At 43.6% G+C, this 26,362-nt stretch overlaps 1 protein-coding gene across 1 annotated transcript in view; it reads right to left on the reverse strand.

Moving 5' to 3' along the window:
* RGS6 (regulator of G protein signaling 6) overlaps nucleotides 1–24,425 on the reverse strand; it is a 171,323-nt gene extending 146,898 nt beyond the window's left edge. Inside the window, exon 1 of the mRNA XM_045015021.1 lies at nucleotides 24,326–24,425. Within this exon, the coding sequence (XP_044870956.1) occupies nucleotides 24,326–24,404 (79 nt within the window). The 5' untranslated portion in view covers nucleotides 24,405–24,425. The remainder of the gene's footprint in view (nucleotides 1–24,325) is intronic.
* Between the last annotated feature and the right edge of the window lie 1,937 nt (nucleotides 24,426–26,362).

The raw sequence follows: 26,362 nt of genomic DNA on the forward strand, positions 1-26,362 counted from the left end.
CTTTCCCCCTTGCAAATTACTAGTCAGCTTTTTATCAAACAGATGAGGATTGCTGGTAAGACCACCCTTATTTTGGCAGTCACATTTTCAGCGGTAAATATATATTTAACCCCCTGAAAACCTTGGGATAGTTTAGTTCATATGCTATGAAAATAGACAAAAGCAATGCTGCTCACAACAACCTTCTAGTATTGCAGCAAGAGATTTATTTCTGTAATAACCAATTAGACGGATCAAAACTGGCTGACTACTGATTAGCATATGATTTCTTGTCTGTACGGACTTACCTTTTAGAGGGACAATTAGAGAGACAGAGCTTTTGTTAAGCTCCAAGTATGACCAAACTTAAACCACTGTAAGCTGTAGTTAAAGCCATTCGTGTTCTTAGATCTATTTTTAGACCTTTCATGTCTATTTTTATATCCCCAAGACCATTAGCAAGAAATATTTTCTATTACTACCATATTGGCATGATCACTCCAAAGTGACAGGGGTGAAACTGTGCTGTGTCACTCCAATGCAGTCTAAGGGGAGGGGGAGAAAAGGCAGTGATAGCAGACTAGATCATGTATGTCCAGGACCAGTGTGCGGGGGTAGGAAAGAGAGGAAGTTTTAGGGAAATAATGGTTGGATTGTTTGATTTAAATAGGAAGGAAAGGAACCTACATGTTCCCCAGCCAGGACCTACATGTTCTCGAGCCCGGACTGTAGTAAAGGGATAAATGTCCTGGTTACCCAGCAGGTTCAACTGTTACCAGCACAGAGATCTTTCTGCCTGAAAGAACTTGTTCTCCATGCCATACTGCACAGGAGCACAAGAAGAGATGATCACATTAGCTTTGGCTGTTGGTGTGGCAGTGTTTTCTGAACCAATGTCTTCCGTCTCACAATGACTGTTAGCCACGTGATTACCACTAATTACATTGAAAAAGAGCTGATGTTTAAAATATCTGAATGAGTGTCTGTGATAGGGCCTTCAGTGGCTGGGCAGCCTAGTAGCGAAATCGTTGGTTATGGGAGGCTGAAGGGGGAACCTGACCTCTCCTTCTCCCTCAGGTCCTGGCCCAGGGTCCTGTGTTGTTCACCCCTAAACAGGGGAGATGGACCTTTCTCCCCGCCATGAGGAGGAGTTCAGGACCTGTTTTCCTGAGCTGCTCCCTATGCAAGTCCTTTTAGTTTGGGGCGTGGCCCCAATAGACCTGTTTGCCCATAGTTGAGGCTTGTCTGCAGGTTCCCCCTGGCAGGGGAACACTTACTTGCATCCAGTGGCTGGGCTGGCAGGCTGGTCTGTGCCTTCAGGCAGGCATACAGAGAGCGTCTGCCTCTTTGCCAGTCAGCCCCTGACTGAGCCAGGCTCCCTTCTTTTCTCCCCCCTCCAGGCCTGGCATTGGCTGCAGGTATAACAGGGCAGGGCAAGCTGAGCCCACAGGTTTTCTTTAATCCCTACTGTGCCTGGCAGCATTCTCTCTGCTCCTTCCCAGTGTCCTTTATGTCAAACACTAAACTCCACCTCCATGGCAGCATACCTCTGTATGTGACAGACAAATATAAAAGCTGGGAGCATTCTAATCTGGTTTCAAATGATTTCCCCACCTGCCTTTTGTGTTTTTCACTGTAACACTTGAAAATTACAATTAAAATACAACTGAAAACAAACACAAGGCCACAGTCTTGGTGCTGTTGGTGCAAGAGTACTCCTCTCTGCAGATCATGCTTCCTGGAACATTCTTACCAAGTCTTCCCACCTCATTGACTCTATTTAACTTAAAATCTCATGACAAATCCATCTTTTCTTCTCTCCCATCAGTGTGGATTGCCCCACAAGATCTGCATATTGCTAGGAGGAAGGAAGAAGCAGGAGGTGATGTGCATCAGCTTCTGCCTCTCCAAGGTTGTCAGGGAGTCTCCAGGCTAATTCCCTTTTGTGGTGAGTCCCCTATATAGTACAATCCTCCTTCGTAATGGTCCCAAGGGCAGCTGCCTGTGTTGAAATCCATACCAGCAAGGCTCCATTTGAAGCTGCCCTGCAAGAGTGCCATCACCACCACTGGGCCATGGACTCACTCTCCAGAGGACCCTGTGTGCCCAGTAGAATCTCTGTGGTGCTTGGGGGTTGGATCCTTCTCTCACAAGGTGAAATCCCACCCCAGATTTGAAGGAAAGGAGGAAGCACCATGGGCAGAACCCACTTGGAGTCTCCCTCTCCCCAAAGCCCCTCTTGAGGGTTCCATAGAAAGCCATGATCTGCTCCATTATAACACTTAAAGCATTTGATTCTAAGGGTATGCCTACACTACCAGATTAGTTCGATTTAACTTAATTCGAATTTGTGGAATCGACCTTACAAAGTCGAATTTGTGTGTCCACACTAAGGACACTAATTCGACTTTGTGAGTCCACACTAACGGGGCAAGCGTCGACATTGGAAGCGGTGCACTGTGGGCAGCTATCCCACAGTTCCCGCAGTCCCCGCTGCCCATTTGAATTCTGGGATTTCCCCACAATGCATGCTGGGGGGAAAAATGTGTCGAGGGTGGTCTTGGGTAACTGTCATCATTCAACGTGCTTTCAGAAGTCTCAAGGGGAGATGGAGGAGCTTACTGACTCACTCGGATCTCAGCGAAACCAATATCCCCATTGTTATTGCAGCTTGCTGTGTGCTCCACAATCTCTGTGAGAGCAAGGGGGAGACCTTTATGGCGGGATGGGAGGTTGAGGCAAATCGCCTGGCTACTGATTATGCTCAGCCAGACAGCTATGCAATTAGAAGAGCCCAGCAGGAAGCAGTGTGCATCCGGGAGGCTTTGAAAGCTAGGTTCCTCAGGGAGCAGGGTAACCTGTGACTGTTCAGTTTCTTTACAGAGAAGCTGAATCTGCCCCTGCTTCAGTTACTGTTGACTTTCTTCTGCGGTTACATACCCCATTCACCACGTTTCCCCCCTTCCAACACACATTTAAAAATAAAGTTAATGGAACATTGTTAATTAACAACATTTTCTTTATTAATGAATTCACGTTAAAGGGTTGAAACAGGGACGCAGACTGTGGTGGGTAGGGTGTGCAGTGATGTTAACACTGCTTCTGCACTCGAGGAATGATAGGCTCCTGCTCCTAGAGAGGTCTGCAGTGCTGGACTGGTTGTTTCAACGGAGCCTGCCATCCCTCCTTTTCGGGACTCTGTGTGCGGGGGCTATGTGACCTTGTGGCGGGGGAGGACGGTTACAGATTCCCCTGCTGCGTGGCCCTGTGGTTCGGGACAAGGACCGCTGCATAAGTTCTGTAACCGCCCTCCCGTGCCACAAAGTCACGTACCCCCCACCCACACAGAACATGGAAAACACCTCCCAGACCGACCAGGGTGCCTACTGACTGCACTGTGTGTGTGACCTGCTGTTGATCCTGCCCCCGTGCCTGTACCCTGGTAAAGGTGACTGTCCTATGCAATTAACAACCCCCTTCCCACCCCCCCTTCACAGACAGTCTTCTGTAGAAAAACTTGACGGAAATAGTAATTAACAGCAAACTACTTTTAATAATCAACTACATAGTTAGGGGATGAAACTGGGATTGCGGCTTCGGTGAGCCAGGAAGGGAAGGACTTCTCAATATTTAGGGAATGAGAGCCTTCTTGTATTTGTGCACTCTGCAGGGGTGCAGTGACAGTTTTCATGGCCCCTGTCGCCCCTCCTTCTTGTTACTTTGGGCGAGGGGGGTTTGGGACTTTGTGGCGGGGGAGGGCGGTTGCAGATACAGTGCAGGGGGGCTCTGTTCTCCTCCTGTGGTCCTGCAGAACATCCACAAGGCGCCGGAGCGTGTCAAATTTTCCCTGGCCATTTCCTGTGTGGCTGGTCAGAACATCCAAGCTCGGACTGCTGTCCAGAGCGTCAACAGAGTGGTGCACTGTGGGATAGCTCCCAGAGCTACTAAGGTCGATTTCCGTCCACACATAGCCTAATTCGACATAGCCATGTCGAATTTAGCGCTACTCCCCTCATCGGGGAGGAGTACAGAATTCGAACTAAAGAACCCTCTAGGTCGAACTAATTAGCTTCCTGGTGTGGACGGGTGCTCGGTTAAGTCGAATTAACGCTGCTAAATTCGACATAAACTCCTAGTGTAGACTAAGCCTAAGTATTCCCTATTTAATAGCTCTTATAAGAGAGAGTAAAATAATGCCAGGAAACAACTTCCTACACCACTAGGTCCATTATTATTAATAACAAAAATGATGAGGTGTACAAGAAAATGCAGTTACATTTCAGGGTTATACAGTAGCTTGGAGGGGGATTTCATTAGTGCTTAGTGAAAAAGGACAATGTAATTCAGTAATACTGCTTAAAAATCAAATTTGCTGGATAGTGGGACAAAGCAGGATGAATGCTTCAGGCAACCATCTCACTTAGCATTCTGTCAGAGGTGCTCATCTAAGAGATGAAGGAATTTACTCCAACTAATTAGGCATTATATACTAGCCAAGGTCATACCTAAAGAGCAGATGTTAGTTCCCCTTAATTGAGAAAAACCAGCAAAGTAGCTGAAAAGACTAATTTAGCTATTCCAGCTTCTGTTTCAAGCCCTGGATCAACTGTTCAGGGTCAACAGTTCAGGAACTTCTGCCTTTTGATTATATTCTGTTCATGTAATCCAAGGCAAAAAGGAAAAAAATCACTTCTGGCCTGTGAAGCCAAAGCCCTTGACAAAGTCAAGAGAAATCAAACTGAACACCAGGAATGGGGTGCAGATGCTGTATTTGATGAGCTCTGACCTCTCTAGTAAGTATGACTGCAATTAAGAAGCATTATCATAGAGGTTGTGCATGTACAGGGAGGGAAAAACAAGGAGTGTCTGTTCCAAACCACACCAAAAAGGGAATTCTCAGCAGTAAGTAGAGAGTTTAACTCTGAGCTCAATAGAGAGCATGTATTAAAAAATTGGATCAGGCACCTGTGTGGGTACAAGATAATGGGGGTTGAGTACACTTGTGCTGGCTTGGAGCATTAGAATGTTTTCAACATCACTCAGGTTAGGTTTAATTAATGTGCAGGTTAACAGCAGACGAACAAATGGAGAAAGTTTCTTCCCAGATCCTAAAAGACAGCAATGGAGTGATACAGTTTGTATCAAGAATTTTCAAGTGGAAATCAGGAGTAACTCCACCAAAATCAGAGTGATACTGGTGAGAGTGAAAGGAAAATTAGATGCAATATCTCCAGGTGCTTTGGCTAGGGTGAGAGCTGGGTTAATGAGCTAGCCTTTATCTGGAAAGGAAGCATGTGCCTAGTCACAACAGTGAAAATGACTTGGTGATCTTTTCACCTTTTAAAACCACCAACTCGAATGTCAAAAATTATGTCTTCAAGTTATGTTTGTGTAATGCCATCACCTTCCAATTATGTCCTTGGGTGCAAAAGCATGGCCTTCAGTGGGTTTGCTTAGCTGTAACTGATTAGGAACGTAAGCCCCATTTCAGCAAGTCACTTAAGCACATGCTTAACTTTAAACACATAGGTAAGTGCCTGATGTGGACACCGTGGCAAAATGAGGACAGACACATGCATGGAATTAAGTGGCAGGCTGCAACTTTTATTAATCGTTAACACAGGTGAGGGGCGCTACTTGCCCATCACCCATATTCTCCTATACCAGGCATTGAATTGGTTCCAGGGCAGGGATTCCAGGGCTCCTTACCATATAACCCATAACATGGGGTAGGGACTACTCAGTCTACCCCATAGGACTCAACTCTGAGTCCTTGCACCCTCCCTACCATGAGCCCAAGGCCCAACATCAAAATCCCAGGTCTTTTCCCTCTGGGAACTGTTCATTTTATTCTCTTAGCTGCACTAGAAACTGGCTGCAAGTTCTGACAAATAAACATCTCCACCCCGTACCTCAGTCAGGTACTAAGTGCATTCCTACTCAACCCACTGTGGCTTGCAGGTGCTGCGAGGAAGGCAAAAAATCCCTGGTCTTCTGCCAATTGGCCCCTGGGAGAAAAAATTCCTTCCTGACCCCTTGGCTAGATTGGCTAGAGCTGCAGCATCTGTCAGGCTGAGTTTCCATTCCTTGTTTGGGTGGGTATGGTGGGCTGCTAAAACAGAGCTGAAAGAGGCTCCACTCCTGCTCCAGGCTAAATCCTGGGAGCAGAGGAATGCTGGCTAATCAGCACCTCCCTCCTCCAGCTGGCCAATGGGTGCCAGAGAATCTCACAAGGAGATACCTATTGTCCCTTGGTGAGCGTCTCCCTCCCTTGCTCCTGGGTCTGTTCCCCTTTCACTGCTGATGGTATCAAGTTCCCTCACCCACTGATGCAAGTGAGTGGCATTTTGCTGAACTGGGTAAAGGCAATACAAAATTAGGACCAGATTCCAACTCACTTTCTCTTAGCTGCCCTGACTTTGCAGAGATAACAAAGCAGCTAAGAGAAAGTGAGTTGGAGTAAAAAGTAGTTTATATATAAATATGTAACAGTGGGCAAGTCACTTCTATTTTTCTCTACCTCTGTTACCCATCTGTAAATGGAGATAAAACTTCCTTACCTCACAGCACTGCTGTGAGCCACTTGGATTCTGTGGTGAAGGAGGCCATAGAAGTACATAGATAGAAGGCTACAATTAACTGTGTATGTAACCCTAGGCCAGGTACTTAACCCTGTGTGCCTTACCTTCCCATTAGTGAAGTGGGGATAAAACTTACCAATTCACTTATGGAGGAAAGGTGCTGTGTAAATGAAAAGTATTGTTGACAGTGCACTTGTATAAAGGCATCTTTTTTTATGTTAAATTTAAATTTGTAAATGATAGCCAATTTACTTTTAAAAAGGTATGTTCACAGGCTCCCTCTCACGCATGTACCCTTTATTATTACTATTATATATTTATAGCACTATGAATGGGCATGGTGCTTTAACAACACATATTAAAAGAGATGCTGAAAAACTCAAAATCTCACCCAGACAAATACAATAATTAAAAAAAACAGTGAATACATGGGAAGTTATGAAGACCTTTGTGGTGACATCCACATAGGGTTTTGAGAAGAAGCAGCAAGGTGCAACACATACAGGCTGTGGGAGGTTATACCAAGTATAAGAAGGCAGCATGGAAGAAAGTATGAAGCTGAGGATATCAGGAGGAGACAAAGCAGAGAGGATTATAAAGAGTGCCATAAGGGGAACAGAATTAAATGAGTACTGAGACGTGGGCAGGTCCTGGAAGGTAAGGATGCAACGACTGAAATTAGTGCAGGAAAGGCACAGAAGCCAGGGGCAGCTAGCTAGAAGTTTTTTCATCTAAACTACTATTTTGGTAAAGATGCTAATGAACTGCATATTATAAGCTATTGATATAAATACTCAATATTCTCTCCCTATAGAAAGGGTTAACAACCAAAGAAAGCCTAGATCAAGGATCCAAGGATGGAAGACCATAGCAACTACACTTGTATGGTCCGTAAGGCACTTGTATGTGCTCTAAATACAGTCTTTAAACTGGATGGGGACTAGCAGAGAACTGGCAGGCTGAATCCCATCTTATTAACAACAGCCACCATCAGACTGACAGACCATGAGCGGAGCCCAGCACACTAACTCTCTTTTCATATTTCTTTTTCTTTACCTACCTGTACCTCTCTAGACTGATTTGTAGTGAGGTAAATGTTGATCTGCTTATGTATCATTTATTTTCTTTTGATTTGCATTCTTCTTTTTCTTAATACACTTGTATTGCAGGAATGAACGTCAAGAGTCTGAGGCTGTTTGGAAGAAATGTGCACAGTTCATCAGAGAACAGAGCCTTCACACTTGAAAGGAGAGATAAGCGGGCAGGCGGTCTAGTCTAGTCATTTCAGAATTTTTAGTTGAAAGACAAGGACTAGAGGGATCTGTGTCATAAAGAGCAATTGCTGCCGGGGTTGTGGTTAGAGCGACACACAAATAATCCAGAAAGCATGCACAAGAGCTGAGCTAGAGGAGCCTGCCATGACAGAGGTCTGAATCCAAACTTCAATGATTCAGTTAAAAAATACAATGGCTAGAGCAAAATCTTTTGAGATTTACATCTCCTGATCCCCTACAAGTGCCCCAGGTCTGCTGCAGGTGCAATTATACAAGATGCAATGCATTTTAATGCACAGTTCAGAATGAAATTATTTAAGGAAAACAGTTGGCAGATTTTGAACTACATAGGGCAGGGGTCAGCAACCTCTGGCACGCGGCTTGCCAGGGTAAGCACCCTGGCGGGCCGGGCCAGTTTGTTTACCCTGCCGTGTCGGCAGGTTCAGCCAATTGTGGCCCCCACAGGCCACGGTTCACCTTCCCAGGCCAATGGGGGCAGCGGGAAGCGGCGCGGGCTGAGGGATGTGCTGGCCGCGGCTTCCCGCCATCCCCATGGGCCTGGAGCGGTGAACCGCGGCCAGTGGGAGCCACGATCAGCCAAACCTGCCAACGCAACAGGTAAACAAACTGGCCCAGCCCACCAGGGTACTTACCCTGGTGAGCCGCATGCCAGAGGTTGCCGACCCCTGACCTAGGGATTCAAAAACATCATAGATGGAATCCAGATTTGGAAGTGTGTCAAACATGACCCAGATACCTATTTAGAAGTTACACCCAAAACTAGCTCACATAGGACTCAAAAGAGCAGGCTGATCAGCAGGGGCAGCTCTAGCAATTTGGCCGCCCCAAGCAGTCATGCGTGCGGGAGGTGCACCGGAGCCGGAGGACCAGCGGACCTCCCGCAGGCATGACTGCGGAGGATCCGCTGGTCCCGCGGCTCCAGTGGATCTCCCGAAGCTGCGGAGGGTTCGCTGGTCCGGCGGCTCCGGTGGAGTATCCGCAGGCATGTCTGCGGGAGGTCCACCCGAGCCGCGGGACCAGCGCACCCTCCGCAGTCATGCCTGCGGGAGGTCCGCTGTCCCGCAGCTCCGGTGGACCTCCCGCAGGCATAACTGCGGAAGGTCCGCCGGACCCGCCTGCCGCCCTCCAAGGAAAATGCCGCCCCACGTGCGCGCTTGGCGCGCTGGGGTCTGGAGCCGGCCCTGCTGATCAGATACAGCAAAGAAATCACCATGGGTAATAGTGCTAGCACTTTATTGCACTGACAGCGTTAAGGACTCCTCAGATGTCCTAGCTCTTGCCCACCTTCTACTTCTGTTATGGTAACTAGCTTCCCAATGGGAGGGGGTTAGAATATAATTATGCCTAAGAACCTGGAGAACTTTACTTTCAGGAAGTACTTGATGAGTGAGGAAGGAATAGAGCTGGAATGTTTCATTGTCTTAGTTTTTTCTTCATGCTTGCACACAGAAGCGAGTTGGTTCTGCTGGTGAGTGAAATCAGAAACTAAGAATACTGTCATTCTTCCACATTCCCTGCCCCCCCCCACCAAAAAAGCAAAAAATGTAAAAATTTGACCAAAAAACCAAAGAGAAAACAATCCTGACAGCATATCAGCTAGACACGAAAGGGGATGTGTTTAGCAACTAACATTCTTCAGCTCACAATGGGCAAACTACAAAATTGCAATGGGGCTGAATTAAAAGGAAAACTAAGTAACACCAGCCACACTATTAGCTGAAATGGAGAAAGGCTCTTATATGCTCCAACAGCATCTAGATATGTCAGCAGCAGATCGGGAGGGCCCAGGTACAGTCTTAGAAGCATTCCAAAAGCATTTTCAACCCACAAAAGATGTCATCTATAAAAGATCTCTCTTTTATAAGTGTTATAAAAGTGTTATAAAAAATCTGGAGAAGCAATAGATCAGTAGATTGCCAAACTATGCAAAATGGCTGACTCGTGCAATTATCAGATCTTAAAACATGAACTAATGTTTTATAGATGACATCTTTTGTGGGTTGAAAATGCTTTTGGAATGCTTCTAAGACTGTACCTGGGCCCTCCCGATCTGCTGCTGACATATCTAGATGCTGTTGGAGCACATAAGAGCCTTTCTCCATTTCAGCTAATGAGTTGGACAAGGCTTTCTTCCAGCAACTAACAGAAGTTGCTAGATCACAGGCCCTGGTTCTCATGTGTGACTTTAATCACCCCGATAGCAATACAGGGAGAGCAATACAGCTGGGAGAGCAATACAGCAGTGCACAGACAATCCAGGAAGTTTCTGGAAAGTGTAGGGGACAATTTCCTGGTGCAAGTGCTGGAGGAACCAACTAGGGGAAAAGCTCTTCTTGACCTGCTGCTCACAAACAGGGAAGAAATAGTAGAGGAAGCAATAGTGGATGGGAACCTGGGAGGCAGTGGCCATGAGATGGTTGAGTTCAGGATCCTGACACAAGGAAGAAAGGAGAGCAGTAGAACAGAGACCCTGGACTTCAGAAAAGCAGACTTCAACTCCCTCAGGGAACTGATGGGCAAGGTCCCCTGGGAGACTAACATGACGGGTAAAGGAGTCGAGGAAAGCTGGCTGTATTTTAAAGAATCCTTATTGAGGTTGCAGGAACAAACCATCCCGATGTGTAGGAAGAAAAGTAAATATGGCAGGCGACCAGCTTGGCTTAACAGTGAAATCCTTGCTCGTCTTAAACACAAAAAAACAGCTTACAAGAAGTGGAAGATTGGACAAATAACCAGGGAGGAGTATAAAAGTATTGCTCAGGCATGCAGGAGTGAAATTAGGAAGGCCAAATCACACTTGGAGTTGCAGCTAGCCGGAGATGTTAGGAGTAACAAGAAGGGTTTCTTCAGGTATGTTAGCAACAAGAAGAAAGTCAAGGAAAGTGTGGGCCCCTTGCTGAATGAGGGAGGGAACCTAGTGACAGAGGATGTGGAGAAAGCTAGTGTACTCAATGCTTTTTTTGCCTCTGTCTTCACAGACAAGGTCAGCTCCCAGACAGCTGCACTCTGCAGCACGGTATGGGGAGGAGGTGACCAGCTCTCTGTGGAGAAAGAAGTAGTTCGGGACTATTTAGAAAAGCTGGACGAGCACAAGTCCATGGGGCCGGATGCGCTGCATCCGAGGGTGCTAAAGGAGTTGGCCGATGAGATTGCAGAGCCATTGGCCATTATCTTTGAAAAATCATGGCGATCGGGGGAGGTCCCGGATGACTGGAAAAAAGCTAATGTAGTGCCCATCTTTAAAAAAGGGAAGAAGGAAGATCCAGGGAACTACAGGCCGGTCAGTCTCACCTCAGTCCCTGGAAAAATCATGGAACAGGTCCTCAAGGAATCAATCCTGAACCACTTAAAGGAGGGGAAAGTGATCAGGAACAGTCAGCATGGATTCACCAAGGGCAAGTCATGCCTGACTAACCTAATTGCCTTCTATGATGAGATAACCGGCTCTGTGGATGAGGGGAAAGCAGTGGATGTGCTATTTCTGGACTTTGGCAAAGCTTTTGATACAGTCTCCCACAGTATTCTTGCCAGCAAGTTAAAGAAGTCTGGGCTGGATGAATGGACGGTAAGGTGGATAGAAAACTGGCTAGATGGTCAGGCTCAATGGGTAGTGATCAATGGTTCCATGTCTAGTTGGCAGCCGGTATCAAGTGGAGTGCCCCAAGGGTCGGTGCTGGGGCCGGTTTTGTTCAATATCTTCATTAACGATCTGGAGGATGGTGTGGACTGCACCCTTAGCAAGTTTGCAGATGACACTAAACTGAGAGGAGTGGTTGATACGCTGGAGGGTAGGGATAGGATACAGAGGGACCTAGACAAATTAGAGGATTTGGCCAAAAGAAAAATGATGAGGTTCAACAAGGACAAGTGCAGAGTCCTGCACTTAGGACGGAAGAATCCCATGCACTGCTACAGACTAGGGACCGAATGGCTGGGCAGCAGTTCTGCAGAAAAGGACCTAGGGGTTACGGTGGACGAAAAGCTGAATATGAGTCAACAGTGTGCCCTTGTTGCCAAGAAGGCTAATGGCATTTTGAGTTGTATAAGTAGGGGCATTTCCAGCAGATCGAGGGATGTGATCATTCCCCTCTATTCAGCACTAGTGAGGCCTCATTTGGAGTACTGTGTCCAGTTTTGGGCCCCACACTACAAGAAGGATGTGGATAAATTGGAGAGAGTCCAGCAGAGGGCAACAAAAATGATTAGGGGGCTGGAGCACATGACTTATGAGGAGAGGCTGAGGGAACTGAGATTGTTTAGCCTGCAGAAGAGAAGAATGAGGGGGGATTTGATAGCTGCTTTCAACTACCTGAAAGGGGGTTCCAAAGAGGATGGATCTAGACTGTTCTCAGTGGTAGAAGATGACAGAACAAGGAGTAATGGTCTCAAGTTGCAGAGGGGGAGGTTTAGGTTGGACATTAGGAAAAACTTTTTCACTAGTAGGGTGGTGAAGAACTGGAATGGGTTACCTAGGGAGGTGGTGGAATCTCCTTCCTTAGAGGTTTTTAAGGTCAGGCTTGACAAAGCCCTGGCTGGGATGATTTAGTTGGGTTTGGTCCTGCTTTGAGCAGGGGGTTGGACTAGATGACCTCCTGAGGTTCCTTCCAACCCTGAGATTCTATGATTCTATGATAATTCTTGATAGATTAGTAATATGGATGAAAGATACAGGAGGACAAATGAGAAAGCTCAGGGAGCCCCTGCTAACTGGCTACAGACATGTGCAAGGCTAGGTAAATAAATTCACAACCAAATGCAGAGCATCAGTGGAATGGACACAGATGATTCACCAAGGAGGACAGGGAAAGCATGAAAATACAAGGAAAAAATACACCAAAATACATGCAAAAACAAATGGCCAAATACAAAACAGAGGAGAAACAAAATGCAAAGAAAGACCTGTTGGTAAGAGGAGAAAAACATGACAATGGAAAATGCCCCATATATGGGGAGTAATAATTTTGGCAAGAGAAATTGTTATACCAAAGCTTGTAGACAAGGAAAAAAGGAAAATACTGAGGAAACTAACTGTGACTCAGGATGAGATTTGTATGTATGCGACATTAATGCAGTGGGAAACAGCAAGCCTAAATCATTTGTAAAGCTCAAACTAGCACCAGATGCAAGGAGAGGGCAGCAGCAGGCAAACAAACAGGAAACTGAGTGCTACTAGACAGAGGGGCATCAGTGAACGTGCGAGGCTACAAAGGCTTCCTCAGCATTATGCAAGAGAAGAAAGCAAAATTGCAACCAAGCAAAGCCAAATTAAAAGTATATGATGGCATGATCATAATACCACAAGCACAATGTAAACTGCAAGCAGAATACCGTGGTAAAGGACACAGGCTGAAATTTTAGGTGGTACAAACACCACAGAAATGACTGCTTTCAAAACAAATGAATTCATGCACCTAGTGATAATAACTGTGACAGTTATGGCAATTTCCTGCCATATCCTTGAAAGAACTTATGGTATTAGAAGTATGTATCACCATGGGCCAGGATTGTATGTAACCTCTCTAGGGAGAAAGAGGTGAGAGACATTGCAATGCTATGCACTCTCTTTGGGGTCCACTGCTCTAAATGAATGATTTATGTACGATTATGTTCTATTCCCCAGGGGAAAGGCTACCACAGCTCCTCCAGGAAGTAAAAAGTGGTGGTGGTGATTAAGGCAAATCAGCCAAGTTGTAACCCCTCAGAGAGGTATCCCCTCCTGGGGAGGTTTCTTACATATACTAACTCAAACTGGATTTCCCAGAGACCAACAGACAAAGACAGGATGTTTGGATAAATAGCCTGGCTCAGGGCCTTCTTTCCCAATCCAGCAAATGGGCGGGACCTTCTGTCCAAAGGATGGGAGGGGCAGTCCTTGCAGAAGAGTTGGAAGGACTTGAACTGCTAAGGTCCCATAAGACTGATGGGTGGCCTTTGGTAAGCTGTTAGCATGCCTATAGGAACTTTTATTCCTTTAATATACTTTCTCTATAATGTTTTTACCTTAAGAAAAAATGTGCTTGCTTTGAAGGAGCTGTGTGGTAACTTATAACTGTGAGCAATACACTGGTCATAGCCTCAGAGAGGAAGCAAAATACAGGCACTGCCTGTTTAGATAGTCTAGTGTGGTAGGAATAGCACAATGTAAGGCAGGAGACTATGCAGCCTTAAAAAAGCTTGGTCAGAAGGTAGTCAGATGCAGGTCTCTGCCTGGGAGAGGTGATGGCTGGGTGTTGGAAACCTTTAAGTGGGTGCCCTTGTTGGACCACAGAGCGGGAATACTAGTACAGTTGCCCTGAAACTAACCCTGTGTAAAGGGACTCATTCAGACAGACACACAAGCACAACAAGCAACATATCCAAAGCAAACACTGCACTGTGGCACCCCTGCAGCACAGCTGTTACAAGATTGCCAAGGACTGGCATGTTTTCTGTAAATATTACACCTGGAAATAGAGAAAATGATTTATCCAGTGTAGCATCTGCCTTGCAGAGCACGCTTTGCAATAAGAAAAAAAATAATGGGAACAATAAAGCCAAATGGAAAAAGTCATCATTGCTAAAGTGACAGAGCCCACAAGCTGGATAAGCAGTGTTTTAACCATCGAGGAGCCAGTCAAGCTGTACATTGGCATAGACCTAACAATGCAAACAAAGCACTAAAAAGAGCTCACTACCAAGTGCTTACAATTGAAAAATTACCACCTTACTTGGCAAAAGCAAAAATATTTGCAATATTTGATGCCATGGATGGATATTAGCAGGTGCTACTGGATAATGAAAGCAGCTACCTCCCCACATTTTGGACACCAGTATGTAGATACATGTGGTTGAGAAAGCTGTTTGGAATTAAACATGCAGTGGAAGAACATCAATGCCAGAAGACAGACATACTAACAGGACTCACAGGGATCGGCCTCACACCTGATGACATTCTGATGTATGGATGTGGAGACAGCATGGCAGAAGCTGTGGCAGACCACGACCACAACCTCATCTGTCTACTAGAAAGAGCCATGCAAGTAAATTTAAAATTAAACAAAAACAAGATGAAATTGCAATGGACTAAAATATCATATGTGGGACTCTTATCTAACCTCTCAAGAGCTATGACCCGAGGCTGAAAAGGTAAAAGCAATAGAGCAGACGTCCATACCCAAATATATTAAATCAGTTCAGAGTCTATTAGGATTTGTGAACTATCTGACAGAATTTCTTCCAAGTCTCTCAGTTCTGTTTTGGCCCCAACTGCATGCCACACAAAGAGGTGGTTTTATTTCAGTTAAGCAAGATATATGTGCAAGTCATTTCTGTCACTGAATATGCCTAACCCAAATAATTGCATATATTGGAAAATACATGCACAAAACCAGATCCTGGGGCACTAGGCCTAGGTATGGAAAGTGATGGGGGAAAAAATACTGCCAGAGGACCTTGCACCCAAGGAGCTCCAAATACACAAGAATAGCAGGCCCCATTAAAAACCCAGCCTCTGTCATTCTGCAGTGATTGTGGTTCTGGGGTGTCTACTATTCTAAGTATTTATTTTAATGGTTACTGCAGAGCCTGCAATTGTCAATGTTCAGATTTTAGTGTAGCTAACTTTAAGCCATGAAAGCAGGGCTATTTGAATTACAAATAGCTTGTGCTTCTATCCCCAGTTCCCTACGTTGAGGTTAATTCCTGCCGTATCCCTCTCATACAACTCCTGAAAAGACAGGTGATTTACTGTAGACATGTAACAAATACCCCAAATCAGAATGTTTTGCTCAAAGCCACAATACTGATACTTAAAATTGTGGGTTATCGCCCAGTGAAGGCCAAGTATAACTGAACTTCACTCCCCATTCTGCCATGGTACCTCATGACAGCCAAAGCCTGTGCTGAGTCCCATTCCCTTACCCATCCTCCCTCGATCCCATCTCCATTGCTAAAGTATCCCTCCTGCTGATATGGCTCCTTCCATCCAAATAGTGCCTAATGATTATTAGCATCTGAATTATGATTTGGTATTGACCAGATACCAATAGTCTTTGTATCTGATTATTTAAAGAGAAGTAGAATCATCCAATCCCCAACAGATGTAAAACCAAAACCATAGGACAGGGAATTCCACTAAAGTGCAACACAAGACTATACGGATAAAATAACTGGATATCTAACTTTGTATTGTAAAAGAAAAATATTACTTTTCTCTTCAAGTTCATGTGATTTTGGAATTATGATTTAAAAGTGAACATGCTTGGGATTTTCAGTTAGGCTTCTTTTTAAAGCTCATTTATTTAGTTTCTCAGTTTTAAGAATTACACATTGTGAAGCCATGCTCATACTGTAGAAGGATCTGCTCCTAGAAATTTCCTGTTCAGTATATGACTATAATACTGAGGTAGACACAAGCGATGTCATGCCAGATATCCTCTTCCTGCAGCAGAAGCAGGGATCACATAGGAATTAACTGAAAGAAGACCTAAACTGTTGAGTTGTATTTCTCTGCAGAACAAAAAATATATAGTTTTTCTCCTGCATATGGTAGTGAATCATACAACTAAAATATCCAAGCTCCTTAATTCACACTGCACTTAGAATAAAGGATTTATCAGTTAAAGAAAAATATATACCATTATGTACATTTTTCAATAAAATTGGGCTTCTGTCAATTTTTGCTTCTTTATAATATATAAATAGAATATATATAAAGGCTGGAATGTTTTTTTCCCTGCTTTCCTTTTACATATGAATTCATGTCTTGTCTACACTGAAAGACCATGGCCAAGTCTATAGGGGTCCTAGCCACTGTGGTATTACAAATAATAAATAACTGATTCGTTCCTAATTGAACTGGTTAAGCACAGACAGTTCAGTGTGTCTACGCTGGCTATGTTGATTTGTGTACTGGAATCTGAGAGTCAAAGTCAGACGGGAACATTTTGATCATCCAGCCTGACCTCTTGTGTAACACAGGCCATAGAACTTCCACTGGTGGTTTACATTTTCTTCTAGGTTATTGATAAATAGCGTAGGTACAAGAAACCAATTCCTGTGGGACCCCACTAGAAACATACCACTTGATGACAATTTCCCATTTATAATTACAATTTGAATACTGAAACCCTGTGTCTACACTAGTGCTGCGCTAAATCTTTCACTTACAGTGACCTCTTGGAAGGTATCCCACTGTTCCTGGCACAGTTCCCAAAAGCAGTGGATTCTGGGTGATTTAAAAAAGCAGCTGCATTGGGGACAGTAGAAGGACCATTTTAACCTATTTCCTTTTAATTTTTGTGTTGTCCTTAAAATAAACATTAAAACTACACTAAGATAACAATCAGATTTGAACAGCACAGAAGGCTTCAGTTATGCTTTCCCCATTAACTATAACTTGGCTACATTGTACATAGAGGAGGCATCCTGCTATTAAAGTTACCACTATGTGTAAAGGAATAAAATATGCTACATGTGAGACTGGTGTTACAGTTACTGGGGGAAACCATAACTTTGAATTTCCCGACTTTAGTACATAGATTGCATTAACATAGGTTTTTTACATTTCATTTGAAGAAACTATCATGATTTATAATTTAAGCCTCTTTAACTGAAGGTCAGGGCTTTCTCACTAAATACCTTGAAAATTTGTTTGACTAAGTCAGCCGAAGAACGGTAAATAAGAGCAAGTAAATGTATTTGCTGAATAATGTGAATGATTTATTTTTTTAAGTGCTGGAATGCCACCAAATGAAAGCTGAAATACACTGTGATTGATTGATTCAGGATGGTGCCTTTCAAATTATGTTCAATAAAGATTTGTGGATTCAATTTGCTATCGATTGTCACTTTGTATTTAGTATAATTCATTCCACAGCACTTAATGGTATAAATGGTTACTTGTCTTAGGGTCAAATCTCCCCTCATGCCTTAGAGGGCATGGACATCTCCCATAGAACTGATGTGGCTCTGTTGCACAGATGATGGAGGGAAAGCCCACAAAAGTATTGGGGGTGGGATAGAAAAGGACAGAGAAGTAGTAACGAGTGAGAAGAAATGAGGCTGGATTGGTGGATCCACCACCACCACAGATCCACTGCCCACTGTAAAGCAAAGGCAGAACAGCTGAAGTATTACAGCCTCAGGACAGTTGTTCAAATTCAGTGACCACTTATGATACATGATGGGCCTTACACTTAATCTGTGCTCTTGTGCGATATCATTCAGATTCTGAAATAAACTTTCACAATAACGTTGTGCTTTTGAAGACATCAGGACAAAAGCAAGAGTCATTAATCATTCATTTTCATGACTTTCTACAGGTGGCGAAATATCGATAACTCTTTTTAATGCGCCATCCATTAACCACAATATTCCATCAGCTAAATGCAGTGTGTTTTATAAGACTGTAGTCAGCACCAAGAAAACTCTTACCTAGTAATGTTTTGATACCACGAGTGAATTATCAATTCATCTAACCACTGTTTCTTCTATAGTTAAATTATCATCACGTCAGGCCCATTTCATTCCAATTCCTAAGCCTGTGCTGAAGGCTAAAAGTCCTGAAAGCAATCCTTAAAAAAATCAGATAAAACAAAAGATGACTGTGGCTGCTTGTGCCAAGCACAGAATTCTTGCTGGCTGCTCTCATCAGCAGTCTGGCCTATTAACCTCTATGCCTTCTATTTTACAGCAGGCGACAATGTTTTTTGTGATGTTCCAACATGATAAGATGGCTAAGTCTTCCCCCCCCCCCTTTGAAAATGTCTCTGGTGTCTGTAGAGAGAAGACAAGTCATGGCAGAAAGTCTAAATTGACTAAGGGTACGTCTCCATTTAAGGTGGGAGGTGCGATTCCCAGTTTGCGTGGGTACCTGTTGGGTGGCTAACTCGACCCACCGCCCATGCTATCCTTGTTACTTGGCTATCCTGTTGTTTTTAGAGCTGGGTACATCTGTGTGACCTGGGAAACACACCTCCCAGCCCAGTTGTAGACAAATCTTAAGAGTGAGCCAAATCCTGTCTGCTAGACAGATTCTTATGCGCCCACTAGAAGCTCAAGGTAACAGGTCTGTTGTCTAAGCCTCAGATTCATCATACCTTGACTTTACGGTAATCATACATTCAGTTCCTGGAAGGATATGTTCAGCCCTTCATTCTTCCACAGCAGATACATTAGAGTCTGGATCTTTTGGATAATACCTTATAGCTCTGTCTACTCTGTGGACATGAAAGATCACATGACACTTTAAAGTTTGCTGCAATGTTCTAGGCCAAATTTTACTCCTCCCTACCATTGTGCACTGGGCTATTTCCTTAACTACTGCTCTCCACTGCCAACGTGGCTGTTTTTAAGTGCTGCCATGTGAAAACTATTGCTCATTAAAATGTCTAATTCCAACCATTTTAAAAGTGAACTTTAAATTATTTAGGGGCAAACCTTGAGGCCTGGATATGCATTCTTACAGATCATGTTAGCCCCATATGATTTGTAAGCAGGGATGAACAATCTTGAAGCGGGCAGATGGCTAAGAATCAGTTCTTTGGGAGAAGTGTATACAGTCACCATTGAAGGAAGGCTTCCTTACCTCCCTCACAAGCCCAGAGTAGCTGTGGCATCAAGCAAGCTATGCGGTTTAGTCTGTTTCTCTGCCAGAGAGCTGGGAAGGTCAGTATTAGGGGATGAATTGCACAGAAAAAAATAAGCACAAATCAGGCTTAAATTAGAAAAGCACAATATATTCACAATATGGCTGTGAATCTACATTAACTATATGGAGTCTGATGCACAACTGCAGGGGCGGCTCTAGGCATTTTGCCGCCCCAAGCATGGCAGGCAGGCTGCCTGGGGTGGCTTGCCTGAGGAAGGTCTGCTGGTTCCGCAGCTTCGGCGGACCTCCCGCAGGCACGCCGAATCCGCAGGACCGGCGGACCCTCCGCAGGCACGCCCACGGGAGGTCCACCGAAGCCGCAGGACCAGCGGACCCTCCACAGGCAAGCCGCCGAAGGCAGCCTGCCTGTCGCCCTCGTGGCACAGGCAGAGTGCCCCCCGCGGCTTGCCGCCCCAAGCACGCGCGTGGCATGCTGGGGCCTGGAGCCGCCCCTGCACAACTGGGTTGTAGTAAAGGGCAATGGCACATAATACACAAAAGCCACTTCATTACTGTATATATGGATAGAAGATAGAAATAATGCAGAACCCTGTTAGATATTTAATCATAATGTACAACACAACTACTATTCTTAAGTGTATTTTCTTGTTAGTTATTTACTGGAGAATTATATGCTCTGCATATGTCTGTGTATGTGCATGCATGCACACACACTCACACCCCCACTCAAAGATATGCAGAAAGGCCCACATTTTAATAATTTAGTTTCAAAGACTGGTCATTTTCACAACCTTGTCTTACTCTCTAATATCCCCAAACTCTCTGAACATCAGTTTCTCTGTATCTTTGCTTTGCAATGAATTGAATGAAGCCTTAGCAATCGGCAGGGAATTTAGTGTACTTGTAGCACTGAACTCATTCTCCCCCCCTACTTTAATCAAAACTAGCAAGTTCAAAAGGAAAAAGGGGTAGAAGGAATTGCATATAAAGCTGGCATAACTTTTCTGCTCCTTCCTTAACAGGGTTCATTTGTATCCTGGCACCGGACCAAAAGAGTTTAGGAGAAGACTGAAGAAGAAAATTGCAAGCCATGCAGTACGTGTATTGGAACTGACATGTCTAATACCATGTGATTCATGGAGGCTTTGGACTGCACTAAATAAAGAGGTACAACAGCCTGCCCATTGTGGGCTGAGTGGATTACATTTCCTAATGTAATGTAAAGAGGAGATGCATAGTAAAGAATACCGCCAAGTTATGGTGAAGAAATCCACTTCAGTCTTAGCTTGAAATACACCTCTACCCCAATATAATGCTATCCTCGGGAGCCAAAAAAATCTTACTGCATTACAGGTGAAACCGCATTATATCGAACTTGCTTTGATCCACCAGCGTGTGCAGCTCCCCTTCCCCCCCCAGAGCACTGCTTTACCATGTTATATCCAAATTTGTCTTATATCGGGTCATGTTATATCAGGGTAGATAGTGTGCTATGTCCCTTTTGTATTTTTATGTCTGATTTTGTAAGCAAGTAGTGTTCAAGTGAGGTGAAACATGGGGGTATGACAAATCAGACCCCTGCAAGGGGTACAGTACTCTGGAAAGGTTGAGAATCACTGGGTTATAGGTTCGGATTAAGGTGAATCAGAGGGGGAATGAATAGCTAAAAGGTATTGGATTACAGGTCACCCTTGAGGTACATTATCAGAGGTATGAACAAGCTCAGGACCAACATGGAGAAGATTTGGAATCAGGTTTGGCAGAGCTATAGGTGAAAGGGGCTGTCCATACCAGAATAGCATAGGTGCTGCAGATCAGTACAACATCGCTTTTGCAATGGTGTACAGAGAGCCCTTGCGTGAAAAATAGCAGTGTTTGAAAGCTCTGGGGTCCTTGTATGGAAATACCAGATTAACAATGAGATGCATTGGCAGAGGTGTAGAAGTCAGGTGCAGTGGAATGGTGGTTACTATACTGAGGAGGTGTATTGACACCACTTTTTGATCAATGGAATACCATGGAGTGGTGAGCTGTAAGTTTATTTATGGGCATTCCAGTAACAGAACACGACTGGAGGCATCATTTACTTTACCCGAGAGGGGAATGTGTGGTTTCTTCCACTGCAGCAAGTGCTGTTCTAGACAATGACTACAATAGGCATTTAGGGAGATGGGAGATTCACATCCTTCTGTACCACAACACACATGATCGCCACTGGCCAAAGATGGGTGCTGAAGTAAAAAAAAATGACATTATTCTACTCAAACCTCACTTCCCAGAGTCACAGTCCCATAATTCCTCATATTCCATTCTAACCCTCCTCTGACAGCTCCCTGTTCCACCTTCCCTCCTGATCTGTGTCTGATTTCCACTCTCCGCAGTTAACACACACAGCTGGGAAGAAGGAGGAAGAAAAATGCCAGTGCTGTATACTGTGCTGCTGCAGTCAAGAAGTAACCCCGTGTGTATTACAGCGTGGCTATTGTTAGTCTGACAGTAAGTCATGCCGTGGAATTTTTGTTACATTTTCCATGTGGAATTGAATTGGTTGTGAAAATATAGAACATCATTGGATTTCAGGAATTAAAATCTTTCCAGATAAGTCTATTCTTAGTGTCAAAGGCTTTGAAAGTATGTCTTTTTATGCTAAGAACACTAAGCAAATCAAGGGTTAAGAAATGTACTTAATTTGGCATTGTATTAATGCAAAACAATCTTTCTTTTGTTTTTATCATAGATATAAATCTAACCAGCATCAATTTGTGAGAGGCGGAGGAGAGGAAAAATGCAGGAGACTTCTGTTTTTCCCTGCTGCCCAACCTCCAAAGCTCCAGGTCACAGCCACAATTGGCTGAGAAGAACTGGCTGAGGTTTCAAGTTAGCTGAAGGGACTGTCAACTGAGCAACACAACACATTTCCCACATCCTTCTCTGAAAAGGTTTCCACTCATTTTGGATTAGGTTCTGTTGTTTTATCTGATTCCGTTCATTCCATCCCTCTTTACTAAAAATGTTTGGAACTGTAGTTCTCCTCTATGGAGAGACCCAATTTCAAGGTGACACTATTGCTATTCTGGAACAGCAGAATTCAAAAGGGCACTTTTCACTCTACCAGGGAGCTGTCTCCCATGGTGGTGCTTAAAGATAAATATAATCAGCTTAGAGATGCTGTTAAGTCTCCTGTTTTCTTCCTCCTCCTAATGGCTTGATGACTAGATCAATTGCTTAATCAGGTCAATGAATATTAACAAGAATATGGGCAACCTCTCTTAGCTGAATAAGAATTGAGCCATCCTGTTTGTGTACTCTGCACTGGAGCTTTAGGATGAGTTTTCAAACTAGATAAAATGATTATTTCCCCTAGGAACTTTCAAAAATAGTTAGTCAACACATGCTCCAGTCATAAGCATCAATTTAGTGTCTTTTCACATCTCATTGTAGATTCATGTTTCTCTTCCATGCCTAATCCTAGCCTAACTCTGCAAACTGCGTACTACATAGAGTCACACCCTGGAAATCAATTGGACTACTCACAGAAGTAGAGCTTATTGCTTGATACGAGGTATTCACAGGATTGATCTTTAAATCAGTAGCAACACCATGTCACTTTCCATATTCTTGCCGTGACTCCTACATTGCTGGAGGTCTGTATTTCACTCCTGTGCTGAACTTGGACAAGGGCTATTGCTTCTGATACAGAGATGTCAAATCATGCTTCTTCTCATCCCTCTGACTGAATCAGCCTAACCTGCAAGTCTCTGGTCAATCCAACGTTCCTCAAAGTAGATTTTGCTGCCTATTTACAGGAGGATATTGGCTTTTTGCATTTTTACTAATCATTGTAATGAGCTGATTGTCAGTGAAATGTGCCATAGAGAGTAATGTCTCTTTATCCACAGAACAGGTAAAGCGGCAGTGAAAGTTTCCTCAAACTGTCCCAACAATGCGCTTCAGGCCTGGCCTGGCAAATATACTCCAGGGCTGAGAGGGCATTTCAGGATTAATGGTTTATTCAAACCCTTATATTCTCTGCTGGGATTGCAAACAAAGTAGAAAATTAGAACTAGTAGTCTAGTTGTGGGATTGTGTGAGGTGGACAGCTGTCCACTGGGAATGGAACTGAATCCCCTGACTCATTCTACATCTGTCACCAAGAGCATCTATCACACAGCAATGACTTTTGGTCTCAATAGCCATGGAGAAGTTCCAAGCTGGAGATATAGGAAGGAATGGCTCTATATTCCGATGCTACGCTTCTGAGTCACCCCTGGTTCCACAGGTTGAGACACAACTTCATTGTGCTAGAATGGTCCCTGTAATAGAGATTTAATATTCCCATGGGGCTCCTGTGCACTCAGAATAAGTCTAAAGGAACTGTGATAAAGTATCTGGGGAGGACAAAAAACAGATTCCTCACATTATCTTCCCAGCAGCTCTCCCCAGTGCTCTTTCAAGCCTCCTGACTTTAGCCAACCTTTTTGTCTATCTGCTGATCACGTGCTGTATTTGCCAACTTTATTTCTAATGTCTCAAACGGGAGCCTGTATCCCCCTGTTCCTGTATGATGTCACTACATAAGATATTGCATGGCAATGTTGTGATGCAGTCTAAAGCTATACAAATACTTAACAGGTTTTCAAGGATCAACCTAAGGAAATCCAATCACTTGGTTAAAAATTGTTACACTTTACAGAAGAGAACCAATTTGGCATCGTCTTTTATGCCTTGACTGAAGGGCACATCCAGAAAATAGGCCCAGATCAGTCAGCTTTTCCCTTCATTTCCTCTTCCTCCAGCACTCACCTCTTCTTCGCGAGGTTACAGGGCCATATTCCTTTTAGCACTAATTCATAGTCTTTCATTCAAACCATGGTTCTTACCTGTGACAACGCTGGGGATTTTAGACAGAAAGCTCTTGACTGTTCGGATAGGAACTCCACCTGCTTTGTCATCCTGCATTCTTGTAATTATATCTTCAATCTGGCAAGGGGGAAGGAAAGGATTACATTGGGTTTGCAAGAATAGTGACTATAGATACTCATCATACTGATAAAGTATTGGCACCAGCAAAAACTAGGTGCCATGAAATCTTTTCATGTCATTTGCTAAGATTTGCTAAGCTATTCCAATTCCCTTGTCAATGGGGAGAAGGGGAAAAAGGATTGAGAATGTATTGATATGATTGGTTAATGCAAGGTTTACATGAACAATCCTAGAAGTGGAAGACTAAGTTCCAGACATGTCAACAACTTCCATTTTTTCCTATTGGGCCATATCTTGAATTCCTTACTCAGTCAAAACTCCCATTGAAGACAGTTGGCCCAGAATAACTAATGCACTTCAAAGGTAAAAGTAAAAGAATTGGAAAAAAATGAAGGAAGTGGAAAAATTAAGTAAAATTTCAGATAGTTTTAGTTGCTCCTGGCATTGGTTGCCACATATTTGAGAATAGCTGCATCACACACTCATGGCTCCAGCACATAAATAATGTAATCAATCCAAACGTGACAATATTTATTTGTTGTAGACTGATAATGTGATAGGCCCTACACAAGGGGAAGGAATTTCCTGTCCTGAAGAGCTAGCTCGTGACATCCAACATCATTTTTTCCCTCTTATTCCACATGTCTCCCCAAAACAGTGGAACAAATCAAAGCTGAATTTGCGTCCTTAAAAAGTGCAGTGATGTGAGTTACCTTGGGAGTGAGACAAATGGTGCTGTGCACATTGCTATACTATTCTTACTAGTTGGCATCTGACTAGAACTAGTTGACATTTGTGTGTGTGTGTGTGTGTGTGTGTGTGTGTGTGTGTGTGTGTGTGTGTGTGTAAAAATTAGTGTTGATGAAAGTTAGTATGTCTTTTTTATTGACATAACGTGTACAACACCGGTGGCAGCAGCAGCTCAAACTTTCTAATACTCCCTTCTCAACTACAGTTGTGTGAAATAATGGATGTTTTGGTTTGCTGGCAATATGAAAAAAATTAAAATTCATTTTGGTTCGGGGTTAAAACCAAATTAATTTTTTTTGTCAAATCAAGAAGTTGAAAAAGGCTTGTTTTGGGTCATATGAAACATTTTATTTCAACAAAACCTAAACATTTTGTTTCATTTTCAACCTTTTAAAATATTTTTGGGAAATCTGAAACAAAAAATCATTTAATCATTTCAAACTGAAAAATCAAAACATTTCATTTTGAAAAAAAATGTCAAAATAAAATGAAGATTTTTTTCTGAATTTTTGATAAAAAACAGTTTAAAGAAACAGACATGAATTGGCATTTTGGCATTTTTTGCCTTCACAGCTGAGAATTTATGCCAATTCGGTGGAGGGGCTGATTTTCATGGTGTGGAACACTTTACAGTCACTGCTGATCTGGGCTCTCTTTGAATCAGCATTCTACAGGGAGAATACTCAGCTTAATAATCACCTGAGCCATGTCACACTCTCTCTTTCTCTCTATCTACATGACCAGTCTGCTAAATTTAGAGCATATTTTCCATACAGACAGCACAAAAGGGGAAAGGGTCAAGAGAAGATCTATCTCAGAGCAGTCAAACATTTCAGTAAAGGAAGATGGTAGAATCAGGCCACTTTATTTCTCTATTCAGAATCACTGGTTTTGCCCCCACTTTAATACTAATAATGGAAGAAAAGACGAGAATTGAAAATTCTGGTAGTTCTGCGGCATGACTTCTAATTTAGCCACACATGCAAGATGTTAAATTTAATTACATTATGATCATTATTATTGAGCTGTTCAACTATATTAACCTCTTGGACCAGATCCTGTGCACCATTTAGGACTAAATCTAGAGTTGCCTCTCCCTTTATCGGTCCCAGGACTAGCTGCATCAAGAAGCAGTCATTTATGGTCTCTAGAAATTTTATCTCTGCATCCTAGCCTGAAGTGAC

The sequence above is a fragment of the Mauremys mutica genome, chromosome 4, assembly GCF_020497125.1.
Source record: "Mauremys mutica isolate MM-2020 ecotype Southern chromosome 4, ASM2049712v1, whole genome shotgun sequence".
Classification (NCBI taxonomy): Eukaryota; Metazoa; Chordata; order Testudines; family Geoemydidae; genus Mauremys; species Mauremys mutica.